This window comes from Lonchura striata, chromosome 5 (assembly GCF_050655825.1).
Source record: "Lonchura striata isolate lonStrDom1 chromosome 5, ASM5065582v1, whole genome shotgun sequence".
NCBI classification, from domain to species: domain Eukaryota; kingdom Metazoa; phylum Chordata; class Aves; order Passeriformes; family Estrildidae; genus Lonchura; species Lonchura striata.
The window spans coordinates 64,471,891-64,489,145 of NC_140707.1; the positions used below are offsets into that span (position 1 = coordinate 64,471,891).

The 17,255-nt window shown below is 39.0% G+C and overlaps 1 protein-coding gene across 3 annotated transcripts in view; it reads left to right on the forward strand.

The window, feature by feature from the left end:
- Window positions 1–17,255, forward strand: part of ASPG (asparaginase) — a 44,972-nt gene that overhangs the window by 4,016 nt on the left and 23,701 nt on the right. For all 3 annotated transcript variants that reach the window (XR_014956081.1, XM_085582319.1, XM_021528914.3), the window contains exons 2-7: window positions 1,510–1,639; window positions 4,179–4,290; window positions 7,349–7,474; window positions 8,930–9,013; window positions 10,074–10,200; window positions 16,351–16,463. Coding sequence is in view for 2 of the 3 variants with exons in the window: in XM_085582319.1 (XP_085438445.1) it covers window positions 1,510–1,639; window positions 4,179–4,290; window positions 7,349–7,474; window positions 8,930–9,013; window positions 10,074–10,200; window positions 16,351–16,463 (692 nt within the window). In the remaining variant the exon portion in view is untranslated. The remainder of the gene's footprint in view (window positions 1–1,509; window positions 1,640–4,178; window positions 4,291–7,348; window positions 7,475–8,929; window positions 9,014–10,073; window positions 10,201–16,350; window positions 16,464–17,255) is intronic.

Below are 17,255 nucleotides of genomic sequence, written 5' to 3' on the forward strand. Positions count from 1 at the left end.
ACAGCAGAAGTGGCCATTTGTGACTAAACTAGGAACATCCTTAATAGGAAAAGCAGGGATTATAGCTGAATGAATGAAACATCCAAGGCTTGAAAGAGTTTTAAGTATATTTTGTAAAACAAAGTATTCTGGCAGTAATCCAAAGAAATCCACTCAAATGCTGTTGCTGTCCTGTGAGGAAGTTGGCTATGAAGAGGCCTCCTTCTTAATTTAAGGCAAGCCAGGAGGAAGATCGGGGAGTTCTTAAGGATTTTTCCATCAGCTTGGAAAATAAATGGAAAAAGCTAGAAATACTATTGAAAATATTCTCTGGGTTTTGAGTATTTGAAATAAACCTTGCTGTTTGAAGGGGAATCAAAAACAATTAGAGCTGCTAACTTGGATGAGATTCATGTTTAAATAAACAGAACTATGAAAAAGGAGAGAATTTCCTGGATTCAAATTAGAAATAATGGGAACTAACAGAAGTAGATTAATGAGGTTTAATGGTTTGGTTGCCATATAAACAGGTGATATGAAACACTGAGATTAAACTGAACTTGACAGTAAGATCTTGAAGTCCAGAAGGAAGTAGTTCTGTTGGAAGTTCCTTGTAAGAAAACTGTCTCAAGAAGTCAGACTTCAGAAAACCAGGTTGGCTTCTGATTCTGGATGCCAGGACTGTCGCTGTCATTCCTGAAACAGGGTATTGGGAAATGAGTTGCAGATTAGGTTCACAGTTCTGTGATGCTGAAGACTGTAACATCAGAACATTAGGTGCCTTTCTGGCTAACAGAGAACAACATGCAGATTCCCCTTTGAAATACCTGGTTGCAACCAGGACACCTGCAGGTCCACCAAACTCTAAACATGTTCTTAGGGTAGTTTAGACAGCAGCTGCTTTAGGGTCCCTGCCACAGACAGACCCCATCATGGGCAGGGAGAGGGAGAGTAGAGTTTGAGATGCATCCATGCTTTCAGCTTTTTCTATTCAGAGGTTTAGGCACCTTTTTACCTTTTGTCAGTTCAGATGTTCAGTCCTAAACCTGCTAGTGGAAAGTACTCAGTATATCACAACTTGATAGTACAGAACAATGCTGGGTGCTTTTTAATTATTTACTTATTACTACTATTAATAAGTAGTAATAGTAGTAATAGCTATGGCAAATGTAAAAGAGAATGGTAGCTTTCTGCTACAGTTGCAAATTTGGCTTCCTGTCCCTGCTTCTGATAAGTACTTGCAGATAAAGCAACAATGCAAAATAGGTAAAAGCACAAATGTTTGATGTGGAGGAGATTTGAACCATTATTTCTCTTAAATAAAGGATTTATCTATTTCAAGTCAAGAAAATAATAACTACATGAGTATTTATTATGTTAATTTTGCATGGTTTTAAACTGGCAATAGACTGTTTAGTTTGGAAGGATGGGCAAAGTGCTGTGTAGCTTGTCTTCTTCCCTCCTTACCCTGCTACTTGCTTCCTTCCATCCCTGCTCCTTTATTTACTTCCTTTATTCATTGTTTTTAAGGGCTTGCTCCTGAGGCAAATAAATTAGTAAACAGTTTGAAAACGATGCCAATGCTGCACGATGAGGCGTATGCACGGGAAACAAAATTGACCAACTCCCATGAATTCCCAGAGAACACATTGGTGCTCCCGTAAGTACAGAAGAGTTAGGAAGTATCTTGTTCTTTTTCAGGTAATTACATCTCTAGACATTTGACATGAAGAATCTATAATGAGATTAGCAAAAATGCTTATATTGGTTTAAAAGAAAAAAGTCCACCATGTTTGATGTGATAGAAAATATGTGTTTGGATATATTTGCAATGAAGTTCCTTAGAACTGCCTGAGAAATAACTTTTAAATTAGGGAACAAGTAACCATTCTGGGCAGTCTATTCCTGGATTTTTTTTTGTATATTAATTTGCTGCTGTGCAAACATACAAGTATTCTACATAAACTACTAAAACTATATAGAGCTCCATATGAATTATCTTCAGCATATGTCTGAAGAAGTAGCATGTAATTAATGCATCTGTGAATAGGCTTCATGTTTTAATTCTGCAGGCATTCGGCTTTTAAAAGCCTGAAAAGCTGATTGTTTTTCCTAAATTTATGCAACATTATGATAATAAGCAATGGGCTTATAATTAATCTGCATTGCTTCTTAACTGGGCAATGATTAATAAGCTTATAGGTTTTATTTAGAAGGCAGTATAATAATTTGAAATATTCCCTAGCTGTGATGAATGACTACCCCTGTAAATATGCTAACTTTGCACAAAGGATGATTTTACACAGTTGTTCAAAAATAAGTGGGACCATAGCTGGTTTTCTATAAGATTACAAATGGATATTCAGTAATCTTTAAGGAGAAAACCAGGATATTCAAAGAAAGTAAAAGGTTTATGAATTTTTTTCTACTTTGTATTGAGGTCTATAAAACTTTTAAAAGTAACCACTTAAAAGGCAGATAGCAGGAAAAAGAGTAAAGGGAAAAACTAATGGGCCACCTGGTGCAGTAGTATTTATATGAATATACAGTTTGTGTTAAATATGACATACTAAGAAAAATGGAGCTCTATTATGACACAGTGCTTGAATAACTTTTAATTACTTAAGGGATTAGAAACATAACAAAACTACACTAATACATCCTTATGTGTCCTAAATATACTTTTCCTGGCACATTTTTCCCTGAAAACCAGAAAAGCTTGAAACAATTAAAAACCTGAGGTTTAAAAACTAATCTTGTTTTTCTGGCACTGCTGGGTGCTGTTTCTGGAGGTTAATTGTGGCAATTTGCCATCTTGTCTTTTGTGCTAGCCAAGTGATATTTTAACTAGGTGGTTGAGAAATCCTGTGAGTTCCTGAAGGGAGAAAAATTTGTGAACTTTGTATATTGGTGTGTAACGTCAATATAAGAGGAATGACATGATCTCTTTTTAGAGAGAGGCATCAGAAGTTGAAGACAAGGCTGGTTTCTGGTGTCAGGATGTCATGTTTTATTTAAACAGCACATTCTCAGGAGAGCTTTCTTGTCACAGATTTTCAAAGTGACTTCCAGAGTTACTCTTAGCGTGTGTAAATGTGATATCCAGCAAGGCAGTTTTTCATGTGAAGTCTGACTTCTTAGTACAGGATGTCAGTTTAAACAAGTTGTTTAAATGCTCTCTCTGCTGTATGCAGCAGTCTTTGAGGCTTCATAGGGGGAATGAGTCTGCAGATTTTATTGGAAGTCTCAGGTGACTCGAAAAAGGGAAATACTGCACCCAACTTCAAAAAGGATAGGAAAGAAGATCATGGGACCCACTGACCTATCAGCCTTCCCTCTGTGCCTGGGAAAGTCACTAAACAGATCTTTCTAGAAGCTCTGCTAAGACACTTGGAGGACAGGAAGGTAATTTCAGCTAGCACAGCTTTACTGGGACTTCTGTGAAGCTTTGGACGTGATCCCCTACATCATCCTTCTCTCTAAATTGGAGAGAGGAGATGGATTTGATGGGTGAACCGTTCCGTGCATGAGGAATTGATTGGATGGTTACAGCCAGAAGGTGGTGGTCAGTGGCTCAGAGTCATGATGTACATCAGTGACAAGTGATATTTCTCAGGGGTCTATACTGGGACCAGTGTTATTTAATATCTCCATTAATGACATGGATGGAGGGACCGAGGGCAGCCTCAGCAAATGTGTAGATGGCACCAAGATGCCTGGTGCTGTTGACACACCTGAAGGGTGGGATGCCATCCAGAGGAACCTGGGCAAGCTCAAGAGCTGGGCCCATGTGAATCTCATGAGGTTTAACATTACCACGTGCTGGTGCTGCACCTGGGTCAGGGCAACCCTGGCATCCATCCAGGCTGGGGATGAACAGATGGCAAGCAGCCCTGCCCAGAAGGACTTGGGGGTGCTGGTGGATGAGAGGCTGGACATGACCCAGCAATGTGTACTCACAGCCCAGAAAACACCCATGTCTGCCTCTTAAGTTGTATTTATTATTAAATTAAATTTAGGTATTTATGCTTTAAACCACATCAAGCCATGAACTTCTAAACTTGGAATATAATTTCCAGATTTAAGACATTTTTCACCTATATTTGGGAGTGTGAAAACTACTGATTTAAAGAAAAAATCAGAAGTGATGAGTTAATATTAACACTAAGATGTTTTTTTCCAATTCTTTTTCTTCATAGTCTCTCCAAGCAAAACAAGAGAATATTTTACACAATCCTTGAGCTCTCACCACTGCTTGATTCTTCCAACATGACACCAGATGACTGGGCCAAAATTGCAAAGAAACTTGAGGTACAGTGATGTGGGATAAGAATTTATTTTTCACTTAAACAAAATCAGCAATATATGTAGTATACTTAGGAAGATAAAATGATTCAGTAGCATTATACGTATCTGTTTGTTTCTTTAAATGTAAAGTATCTTAATTAATGACTCACAAAATAAGAAGTACTGTGCTTGCAAAGTTTGCAGAATTTTTATTTCGTTTGAAAATGTTGTAAACTACTTCAAGTTACATTGTTCTTCCAAGCATGAGCCATGCCATAATACCCTACAATAAAATAAACAGAAAAATTGCAGCTGTGATTGAATAAGGTCTGTAATATGTAGGTTGATATGTCCTAAAACTGACTTGAATTCACTGTCCAAAAATGTTGAATAAAATCCTTAGGTGTGGGTAACTTAGCTGAAGGTTGCTTGGTTACATATCATTTGAACTTAATAGCTGGCTATTGACATAGAAAATAATTTAATGTTTTTATGCATTTCTTACTCTTGACATACATGGACTGGACTAGCTTTGGCTTTGCAACCAGTAGAAGAAATTGCTACCATGGTTAGGTTTCCCACAGTGGAAAATGTTTAAAACCCTAGATATTTCTGCATATATAAATAAACTTATTACATCCTTCTCTAGAATAAAAATATCAGCATTTCTATGCTCCTGTCCCTTGTCTGAACTCAGCTGTGTGTTTTTAAAAAAATGCAAAACTGCAAAACACTTCAAATGCTTCACATCAGGAATTCATACATACCTGACAGAAATAAATGTGGGGCTAGGAAGATACTGCTCTTCCACTCTGATAGTGGGCTTTATAGTGTAAATTCCCTTCTTCCACCATGCTGTAGCAATGCGTGCAAACAGTTCAATAATGCAGGGAATGATGCTGAAGGTTCAGCATCCTGAAACCATTAAACTTGGGAGGTTGCTTGTCCCATCAAATGTGTCTTGCCCAGGCAAAGAAGACATAGAGCTGGTGTGTACGTGAAACGTCTGTAGGGTGAAGCAGGCGTGTAGCTGGGAAAAGCCCAAGAGGGCCAAGAGAAGGCAGCAATCCCATGCTGAACAGGAGAGAATTTACCTTTTTTCTGTTATTGGCATATTAGCTTTTATTACAAAAAAAAGTGGGTTTTTTTTCTTGTACATAGATTCTCTGTATGCCCAGTTTGTGTAATTCTAATGAAGATTGCTGAGAAGGCAAGAAAAAAAGGAACCCTTTTCAACTCTTCAGGTTGTGTACAGACACTGCCACTTTGTGTTCATCTTGGACACTTGCCTGCCACAGCTCTAACATGATGATTTTCCAGACTAAAACATTCCAAGATATTTCTATGGGATATCTCCTTAATTGGCAACCTGATCTTTTCCCTTATGAATCTTAAACCAAACGATGTTCTTTTGCATCTAATAATGTTCATAAGACTGAAAGTACTTGTGAGTGTGCTGGTTCAGAGAGGACATTTCCACTGGTTTAGAGTGGCTTTTTCCTGGTCATTCTTGAAACCTTACCTTGTTGTTGCCTTGGTGAATGGCTGCAGCATGGTTTTTGCATCACATTGTAGTTTGGCCTGCAGAAAGACTGATATTTCTCCCCCTCTCAGCCCCTAAATTATCAGGCTAGCCCAGAGAGCTGAGGCTTTGAGGGGAGGAATATCAGGAGAATGGGCAAAGATTTCCAAAAGAGGCTCTTACCCTGCTGTATGTTGTCCAGCTCTCTTTGTTCTGTGATGTCCAAGGGGAGAGCGGGGCAAAAGAGGAATAACAGGAAATGTCAGGGGTTTATCCAGGCTTTGGACAGGGAGGGCTTCTTGGCTCTCTGCCAGCCCTGTCAGGGCAGGAAGGAGGGGTCCAGGGTTATCTGATCAGAGTCACAGGGTCCCAGGGAATGGGAAAAAGGCATGTCCTGAGCGCAGTGTAACAAAAGACCTTGCAACACTGGCACTTGTTGTCTTGGCTCAGTTGTTAGAGATAAGCAGAAACCCCCCAAAACTTCCTGTACCTGCAACAGGTAGACAGACATGAGTATCAGTGGAGAAATAGCAAAAGGACAAATAGGAACCTACAAATTAGTTTGGAGATGACCTTATTATCAGGAGATGCCAAGTGTGTGTGTCTAGTGTAATATGAGGAGTATAATTAAAAAGAAATCTTATTTCAACCTCTTTTTTCCTCCTCATGCTGGCACTTCATAGCTTTGCTTAGAGTTCTGTGTAATCCTTTCCATGTTACCAAGTTACATTGGAGACATCAGTGTCTCTCCCTGAAGTGTTTGCTATGTCCATCATTCTTAAAGTAGCTAAACCAATTCCTTTTTCTACCAAAAGCGAGCAGATAACTATTCTCACAGGATGAGCAGTGTGATTCATGGCTTTGCATTAAAAAAAAAAAAAAAACCAAAAACCTCTTGAGTGGAATTGTATGTAGATTAAAATTTTTATAAAATTAATTTTGATACTGCATATGCCTGATAGTGTGAGGGCCTTCTCAAAAACCAGCAGGTGAGCATCTATTAATGAACAAGAAGCCTCTCCCCCAGGTTCTGCTATGGAAAGGATGCCTTTCCATCAGAAGAGGGCACTCTGACACTGGTAGTTTGCCTGTCTGCCATGGATTAAACGGATTGTTTTTTCCTCTATATTATGATAGCCCTGGTTTGCCTAATCTGTTCCTGTAAATGGTGTAATCCCTAAAGTAAAAGCGGCAACAAGACATCAGACTATACGACTAATTTGCATATGTTAACATTCCTGTTTAAAGCCATTGCTAAGCTTTTCTTAATTAGGAGTCTTCTGGTTTAAAAACACTGCATTAATATGTATACACAGAAGAATCTCTTTGACTGTTCCATAATCAGAATTACTGGCTCTAGTGCTCAGTGTCTGATTAACCCTTAATTGTATTTAAGCTGGAAATGGGGTAAGTTTAGGAGGAGTTGTGTGTGCAGTACCCTATTAGGCATTGTGCTATTGCCTGAATCAATGAAAGTAATTCCCTGTGTACCTCACCTGCTGGTGCCAGGGCATTTCTTTAATAGTGTGAAAACTGTTAAAGTTTTCTCTCCACCTCCAGGAGCACTACGAGAAGTACGATGGTTTTGTGATCCTGCACGGTACTGATACTATGGCGTACACAGCTTCAGCCCTGTCCTTCATGTGTGAGAACCTGGGCAAAACTATTGTTCTGACAGGATCTCAGGTAATCAAATTAATTTGAAGTTGAAGCAGGAATCCTCATTTTTGGTTTTTATATGCAGAACTTGGCTATATCCTGATTATCACTGTACAGCTTAGCAGTGCAGGCTAGGCCCCTGGCCAGGGTGAATGGTCACAGTGCTGACAGAAATGAGGGAGAAATTAAGGGCTGACCAACTGAGGATCTGCCCCATAATTTTATCATTAATGACTTCACAACTCTGTACCAAATCAGACCAGGAGTTCATTATAGTTGGGGCCAGATGCTTCGGAGAAAGACGTAAGAGCCTGTCATTGGCCATTGTGTATTAATCGGTTTATATGAGAAGCATTTTTCCAGCCTCAGGTGGCCACTGGTTGTCAGCTGTCTTTTTTTCCTTAAAAGCCCTGAAGCTTAGTATTTTTTACTTCATCAGTTGTTATCTCAACTTACATTACTCATTGTTGCATTCTTTATGATTTAAAAAAAAATCATTAGATGCATTTTTGATCATTTCTGTTCCACAAAATGTCTAATGTTGTCTGTTTCCTTTTGTCTAAAGATTACATTTATTAATTTTCATTCTCTTCGCTGGAGATCAGCCCTTTGCATATTGTCTGAGGGGGAGGGGTTGTCTTACTAGAATAGCTTGCTTTGAGTACAAAATACTACTCTAATCACAAAGGAAAGATGAAACATCACATTGTAAAATTCCTCTCCCCAATCTCATAACTTCCCTTTCACATGTGGTCTATTTGAAGTCAAAATACAAAAGTGTAGGAAGGAGTAGGCTGCCACTTGCTGTCTTGACATGGAGCAGCCTAGTCGTGATACATCAGTCAAGGTTTTGCTTTCTTCTTGGTTTTATTGCTTGGAGATCTATCTGGCATATGATCCAGCAAGGGAGTATGTGATTTTCTTTTTTAATAATTGCTGAAAGAAGCACTCTCTTTTAATAAAGAGGCAACCTGAAAAGGCATGGAAATCATCACTCAGCAGACTAAATTTCTGTTTTTAATCTTGCCCTTTTCTGTTAGCAATAACCTGCTGGCTCACTTCTACTATGCTATGAGGAAAGATGGTGCAAGAGAGCTGTTGTGAAGCCCGTAGTGACATTTCTGTATGTTCTGGGGGTGTTGCTCTTTCTCTCTATCATCACTTCTCCTCAGTCACTTTTAACTGTGCCTACTTGCTAGTTTTTATATTTTTCTTGAACCAGTGTTAATATTCTTAATCACATTAGAAAAATCTCTATTAGTTTTTAAGCACTTAAATTACAAAATTCTGTTAAGCATAGAGAGAAGTCTTGCCATCTGCTGCAGTCTAAAATAGTTTGGGTGAAGAAGGAAAACTTTTTTGGTCATAAATCATTGTTGCATAAATTATTCATGTATTTGTATTGCATAAGTTGGACTCATTTTTTCTGCTGTGTAGGCTTTATATAAGGGCCAGGGTGTAATTCCAGTCTTTGCTCTCCAGGTGCCCATTTATGAGCTGCAGAATGATGGCCGAGACAACCTTCTGGGGGCACTGCTGATGGCTGGGCAGTTCGTGATTCCTGAGGTCTGTTTGCCTGGGAAGACCATCTAAGAAGCTGCATTTCTCCCTCTAGCCAGGACACAAATACTCACTAAATATCTGGTAGGCAGTAAGGAATTGTACTTAATCAGGAAGATGAATGGATTCCAACTGAGGTAACAGTGCTTGCATGACCAAGCACATGCTGGTCTCACATTGGTCATAGTCCATTTGCCCATACACAATCTAGAAAGACTCTCAAGTTGAAATGTATGCTGCAGCAGACATGAAGCTAGAGGTTCTCTTGCAAATATGTGGGTTTTGAAACACTTGTAAGTCTGTTTTTAACTGAATGTTACCTTGAACTTCTCCAGTCTCTATAGAACTGGTAGGAGTGTCTTCTAGTTCTGTTCCTGAAGACAGAAATCTTAAGAGTGATACGCCTAATGAGCATGGAGGTACCTCCATAGTCTCAGTACCATGCTGTTTGTGCTGTGCAGCTCAAAACTCAGAGAGAAAATGGGTCAGGTTACACCTTATTTTACTTCTGCCATGTTCCCAAAGCCAGTTCTTGTAACGCAACAGCAACAGCTGACTGGCCAAGATCTTAGTAACTGATAACAGCTTTGAGATATCTCTTTTCCTTCAAATTGACAAACTTTAACAGACTTGAGAAGGAACATAATTATTTATGTGTGGTAACTCTTGGAAGTTATCCTCATTTTTCACCAGGCCTTTTGTTATGTTTTGGACTCTGAATTTATACATAACTGATTAATTTATTTAAAAATTGATATCCTCCATCTGTTTCTTTCCTCCATCTCTGAAGTGGACTCAGACAAATTTGCTGTCTCCTAGAGTAAGGCTCATGAGAGGATTATGAAACTAGTTAGATTTTAACTTGTTGTGTTCTTAAATTCTTAAACCAATGTGTGACAGAAGTGCCAACACTTTTTGGAAGGGTTAGACTTGTAAACATCTACTAGGCTCTGGGTTTCTTTAAAGATTTAGAGAACACTTTATAAAGGATGGACTACAGTATTTATCTACTGCATCTTTTAATTACTGGCTTATTCATAGACCTGTTTCTTTACTTGTCTTGCAGGTGTGCCTATATTTTTATAATAAACTGTACAGGGGAAATAGGGTGACTAAGGTGGATGCTGGGAGTTTCAATGCCTTTTCCTCACCTAACCTGCCTCCACTTGCAAATGCTGAGGTTGATATTACAAGTAAGCAACATCATCTCTTAAGCCGTGTAATTTATGCTGCATGCAACAGAACTGTAGCTGAAAAGAACCTGTGCTTATATAGTTGAAACATCGTTTTTAAAGTCAAATATCTTTCAAAGTCCTGTAGCTTGATTCACTTCATCTGCTCTGAATCTGTTTAAATATTAGCAAGGCTGAGACTTTGTGACTCAACTTCATTTATCTGTAGAATATAGTTGTGAGCTAGGCTGACTTTGACTAAAGATCCAGACTAACCGGAGGGAAGGTTGCCCCTGTGTCAGAAAAAAGCTTGCTCCAAAGATAAAATGAGGGAGTTTGGACTGAAAGAACAAAGAGTTTCATCTCATTAATGACCATGCTGGGCTCTGAAATCAGGGGAAAATGTCATTGCAGAGTGCTTACAGCTTCAACAGATTCTCTGTTGTGTGTCATTGTGTAAGATGTTTTACTGGATATTTAGGACCTGCCTGAACTGTAAACACACTCACAGCAGCAGACCTAAAAAGTGGGTTTTTTCCCCCAGACTTACTCAGACTCCCTGTAATTTTTATGTTTCTGTTTCTTAAAAAGGGGAAAAACTACCTGAAGGTTTCAGTACCTATTTGCAAAATCTTTAAATGTTCTTGAATAATTGACACCCTTTCTTTGAAGAAGAGAGACACATTGGGAATCTAGCCAAATGAAGAGCTGCCAGAAAACATACTAAAGTACATTTTTAAAAAACATGTGAGCTGCTTTTGTATAGAATAGGTATGAAAAAGGAGTAGACTTGGTGACAGTCTCCATTATTAGAAAAAAAATGGGAACAGTTTCTCAATTCTTCAGCCAAGTGCCATTAGTGGCAGTAGGAGACCTAGTCCTGTGCCATGCAACATGCCGTTCTGAATGGATTCTGCTTCTAGAAAAAGGAACTCTGCAATCTGGAAAAATAAACTTCTCCCTTCCACCTAATCCCTGGGAGTTGATTAACAAAGTTTCAGGATCAAAGTTTGTAGCAGCCAGGTACAAACTGAGGAAGCCTGTGAAATACTGTAGTTGTCTGTAAGACATCTCTCAGGTAGAGAGTCTGCCACTGTTGTGCTGTGTCAAATAGGATGTCTCTGAAATTGGCAGAAATGCTGTCAGTTGATTGTTGCAGTAAATTGGGGAGAATCTTCTTTCTTGAGTTTTTATGAACTGCATCAAACAGGGTATGAATAAATTCCACTTACCAACCAGTCAATAATGAAATCAAGCTGCAAATTGCATGCTATTCCTCTCTTGGATTTGAATGAATTGTTTTGTGATTCCTTGTCTAGTGTAGAAAAATGAGAACATTATTAAGCACTTCCCTTGGCCCATATTGGGACCCATTATCTTTTCAGTCAATGCCTCATTGGGATCAGTGGGGATTTCTGATTTAAAGACTGATGGTGTGATAGGCTCTATTTTTATTTGATTCAGTTGATTACCCAGTTAGGGTAGCATCATTTATCCAAGATGACGGTGTCACTATTGAAGGATTGTTTCATTTTGAAAGAACATAGTTTATAGTAAGGGCAATCTGCTGGTTCTGCTTTATTTTGTCCAAAGTAATTGTTTGAAACATATCTGTCTCCCTTGAGTTTGCTTGTACAGTCCATGTATGAAGCTTTCATGGAGGCAAGGAACCACTTAGACTTTTGAAAACAAACCAAACAAATCTAACATCTTTCAACTTTTTTTTTTTCCCAAATGACTTTATATAATATGTCTTAATCCTCCTGTAGACAGGGCAGGATCTGGCTGATTCAGCATTATAGAGAGCAGCTCGAGGATGCCAGGAGGAGGAGGCCATGTGCAGAAACTCTTCCTCAGGCTCCCAGGTTCTAACAAAGCTGGAAATGAAAATTCCAGGAAGCAGAAGGGGAGAGGTGGCAGGATGGAGGAAGTGGGGAGCATGGTGGGATCATGGGTTGGTGCACAGGAATAAGACATGCTGTTCACGGCTCAGCAAAGCATATAAAGCAACAGTCTACTTCAGGGCTAGAGAGCAGGGGGAGAAGCTTAGTCCTCTTCCCTCCCTTACCCTTCCAGTTCTCTGCTTCATTTATGATATCAATTTTTTATCCTGTTCCCTGTTTAGATGAGGCTCCCAGTGGATTTATAATCTCATAACTGTGTTCTCAGCCAGATCCTTAGCTGTGTTAGCAATGCCTAGGAGTTGTGTTACCCAGTTCTAGATGAGCAAGTGTATCAATTTCCTTAGGCCTTTCAATTTAGCACTAGAAAATCCTGTAAGAAATGAAAAATTCTAACCCACTCCTGAGTAAGAGACCCAGTGCTGATGGGAAATAATTTTGCAGCAGAATCAGAAATCTCTGTATGAAGTGGACAGTATAGAAATAATTAGAAATACTTCTAAAATCTCAAATCTTATCAAATAAAATACATTACCTGATTTCTCTCATATTTTGAAAACAGGAGAGAACAAGGAAGAATATTTCTCTTGAGATCTTTAAAGATTCTCAGCATATTTTGCAATTGATTGCTTTATTTATTATTTACAAAATTTATATTTATTTTTGATTGTTCTAATGAAGAACACATGAAACTTGCTTTGTTACTGTGGCTGGAATTATTTCATCACACGTGCATGTAACTTCTGGAGTGGTGCACATGTATGGGACCATGAGAGACAACCTGTGCAGGGGACAGAGCCTGTGTGATTCTGTGGGCAGATGTGGCACAGCAGCAGACAGTTAGAAGGCTGTTTTGGGCTCATCTACCCACAAATCTCATTAGAGAGAAGCTATTAGTCACTGGCCAAGTGTGCATCTTTGTTGGTTATTTATATAGAAAGCCCAGGTCATTTATGTATGAAGGCATATACCAGCTCTCTTCACTGTAGTGCTTTCGGTCCCTCATCCCTGCTCCCTTCTAAGCAGGCATCTTGGTTGTTGCAATGACACCAGTCAGTTTAAATATTAATTCCCAAAGAGGTATGTTGTCTGTTTTATAACAAACTGCCAAGAAAGGGAGTCTGTGCTTGTTTGCCTCCTGCAGGAGTTTGCAGCCATAGGTTGGCCTGTGCTCCCCACCCCTCAGCTGCTGCTGCCATGAATTGCAGTGAGCTCTGGGGTAGTTTATATAGTGGTAGGGCTCACCTGTAGCCCTGCAGAGAAAGATGAGAAGAGAGAACTGCTGTTTGTCTGCATCTCTGCAGTCAAGAAAAGCCGTATTTCTTGTTTGATTTCATAACTTGGAATTCAGTCACCACTCCTAAGGGAGGTGTCACTCTGAGTTGCTGCTCTCTTGTTATAAGTTGAAACCTGCACTGTGTTAACACCAGGGGGATTTTTTGCTTTCTCATCTGTGTAGAGTTATTTTAAGTCAGGTTGGGGTTTTTTTGCACTAACCCAATCACCATATATTGTGCATGTGTGTGAACAAAGCTGCGTAAAATAAGGATGTAAATTTTTGGCAGTAATTTGGCAGTATGATACAACCATCATAAAAGTCACCCCAGGATAAGAGGCTATAGTGTTTGGTATGGAGAGGGAGATTGGAAATATCAGACAATTGTTTATGTGATGGTTTGGTTTGGAAAAGTGAACAGAAGGCCTTAATATCTTGAATGCAGTCTCCTTGAATAGAGCAATCTGTCCCAAGCCATTATGAGTATAGTATGTGAATAGCCATTACTTCTTTATTTTATGTACACTGTTTTAGAAATGTTCTTTCTGCTGTGCCACATCAGTAGTAAGCTTGTGATTGCTCCTCACTTTTGCATCCCCATTTACATGATGCATTGTGCTGTATCAGTTAAACTCTTTACAAGCACAGGCCACCCAAGTCAGAGCAGGTTACTGTTTTCTGTGCTGTGCCAAAACTGAGTATCCCTAATTAATCACTCTTATCCATAAGATAAAAAAGAGTTGTGAACACCAAGAGATGCAGCTTTTTGCACTACACTTGCTTGTATATGAGTTTCTTACTTAAGAACTGTTAATTATTCTTATGTTCTTCGACTAAACAAAAAAAGAAGTTTGCTGTGTGATACGACACAGCAAGACAGGTGGTTTATTCAGTACAATGAGGATGCTTGAACTTACCTATGTGACATAAATACTGTTCCTTTTTGGATGTAAACTTTTTGGGGATGTAAACTTTGAGATAGAGGATGCAAAGGATGTGTTCTAATTTCTTTTTTACCCTGCGTGGTGTCCTGCCTCACAGCAGTTCTGAGTAAATCTGAGATGAAGTCGGTCTTCTATGTATATTTGTTTGTCTTTGGCTCTTGCATCACATTTGCCTCTTGTTCTGCCTTTTAGACTTGTTTGGCAAATGGAAAACTGACATCTGTGGAGTCTGCAGCACCAAACACATTATGTAGACTGACGAGGTTCATGACCAAGCGAATGTTAACTCAAGGGCAGGGCAATCTTTATCTTCTTTTTAATATAATTTGGAATTACATCACTATACTATGTCTGCATGCATTAAATTTATCTTGAAGATGTTATTTGGTAGAGTGTACTCCAAGAGTACAGGTATAGGCTTGGTGTAGGTCTGACTTCTGAACCTGTCCTCTGATCTCTTTCCTTGGTCTTCTGTTTTTGGCAGTGTGTTAATGCTCCATGCCAAGGCAGGTTTTCTCAGTTCATTCTTCAAGTTGGTTACAGGCATCAGGGATGCTCACAGTTGCCAAACATAGTAGAATGCATTTGTGAAGTTTTGGCAGGAACTCCTACCTTATGGAGGATAAAAGAAAAGCAAGCTGTGTTAAAATTTTATTGCCATCCCTTCTTATAGAGAAGGCTGCTTTTAAAGAGTTAACCTATTTTTAGAAGGCTTAGAGGAATGGATTTATTGCTAAACAGTGCTGCTACTTAAAGCACAGTGCTTACATTGAATGTGGTTAGCCAGGCCCATGAACCTCATGCAGAAAAATGCACAGGCTCTGCACTTCCCTGGGTTCCTCTTGAAGCTCTCTAAATGGCTCTGGAAAGCTCTTGGAGGCCTTTGAGAGCTACTCGGATAACTACTAAGTCCAGCCAGGTGGTTTCAGAATCATGGTGGCAGCTTATCAGAAAGCTGTAGAAATGGTCTATATTTCTATCCTCCCACTCCTAGGGCAGTAGGACTCCATGTGCTGAAGTGTGACTGGATGGATAAAAAAATGCCAATCCAGCTGCTTGTGACCTGGTTAATGGCCGTTTTTAGAAAGCAGAGACTCCAGCTGCTGTCAGGGAAGAAAAGTTCATAGACTCTTATAGGAGAATGCTATTTTTTGTCCTGACTGGATGGATTGTGTAGTTTTTAGTATCTCTGGTAGTGTGGCAATAGAGCAGGCTTAAATGGGGTCTTTTACATTTATTCTTGATTTTTTTTTTTTTTTTTGCAAGTGGCTGTCTGCTGATTGCAAGAAATTGCAACAGTAATTGGTGTGAGTAACTCTGTATGGCTGAGAGCAAGTCAGTATTATGCACACAGATCTTTTATCTGTCTTGCTGCTTGGGAGTTTCTCCAAAGTCTCAAAAGCTTAACTCATGAAGGGAGAGCAGGCAGCTTGACAGCATGATCTATCTTCATGGAGGCACAATGCTCTGAGCTGTTGGATGCTGTTAAACCTCTTCCACTGCCTTGTAGGAGCCATCGGCGTTACCAATGCTGCACTCCTACACTGAAGTAGTAAAATTTTGAAATCAATAATGCATGACTTGGCTTCTAATAATGCAACACAAACAAACTATTAGTTAAACAGCTGGCTTCTGGCTCTAAATGTATAATCAGAGTTAATTGAATCCTTGCTATTTTATTTAATCATTAATAACTACCTAATAAACTCTGGAGGTGATTAGCAGCAACAGTAACTGCATTTGTCATCTCTTACATCTGAGAAGATCAAGGTCTGTTTTCCAAACATGAATCCAGGCTTGTATCAGGCCAACTACGTAACAGCGAAGTTCAGGTCAGTGTATGACAAGTAAATATCTCACCTATGCCAGACCAGCTGCTAATTCTTCTGTCTTAAATGGGCCTTCATTTCCTCTTTAAAAAATGCATTGTCTTTCATGAATTCCCTACCTAAGAACAAATTTTAAAAACAGAGTTGGAAGAATCAAGTACTGTTAGTGTACTTAATAGCATGTTTTAATATTAAATTAAAAAGGCCACTTCTCTTAACAGTAAACTGGGAAACGGTCTGGAGAGCCAATACCAAAAAGAAATTCCGAGTTCACACCAATATGAATAGGAATGTTGGACTTCTGCGGATCTTCCCAGGAATCACTGCTGCTGCTGTAAGTGTCCCTACTTCACTTTGGAAGTGGGTGAAGTGATGCTCAAATACTTGTAGAAAAGCTGCATTGTTTGGAGCAGTGGATGGGGTTTGGAGGGAAGGGAAAGAATCTTCTTCTGATAAGCATTTTTTAAAAATATCAGGGCATTCAAAGACTATTTCAATATGCCATAAATGATAACAGCTTTTCAAATATCTTTTGTATAAACTGCCTGAGCTCTGGAACTTAAAAATAATTTCTTATCAGGACTCATAAATAGGTCAAGTGTGGTTTTCTAGGCAGGTGCAAGCTACAATGACTAGGAAAATATTATCCTGGTGCATATTGAAGCCTATTAATAGATATCTTGTCAAAGAATAGACAATCTGGTGGGTGGACTGTGATTATTTCTACAACTCTTTTTTTTTTCCAAGGTTCATTTTGTCTCACACTGGTGGTTCACATGACCCTCAGCATTCATACAGAGCTGAAAATGAAAAGTGGGATTTTGCTGCTTAAAATGAGAAGTGCATTTTTTTTGCCTTTAGAAATTATTTTGCAGACTGTGATTTTAGGTAAATTAATCTTTTAAGTTTTGGCTAATATTAGTTCAATTAAATTGACAGGTCTTTTGTGGCTCTTGCCTGCTTAAATTGAATCCAGTTATTTAAGCAGCACTCCCCAATTATATCACTATTCTTTTTAGGTGAATATGAACAGATGGAAAGACAGAGGGGTGGTATATTTGCAATAAAACACCAACTGCATAGTTAGCCTCATGGGGGTTTACAGTGTATTGCATTTAGCATATGT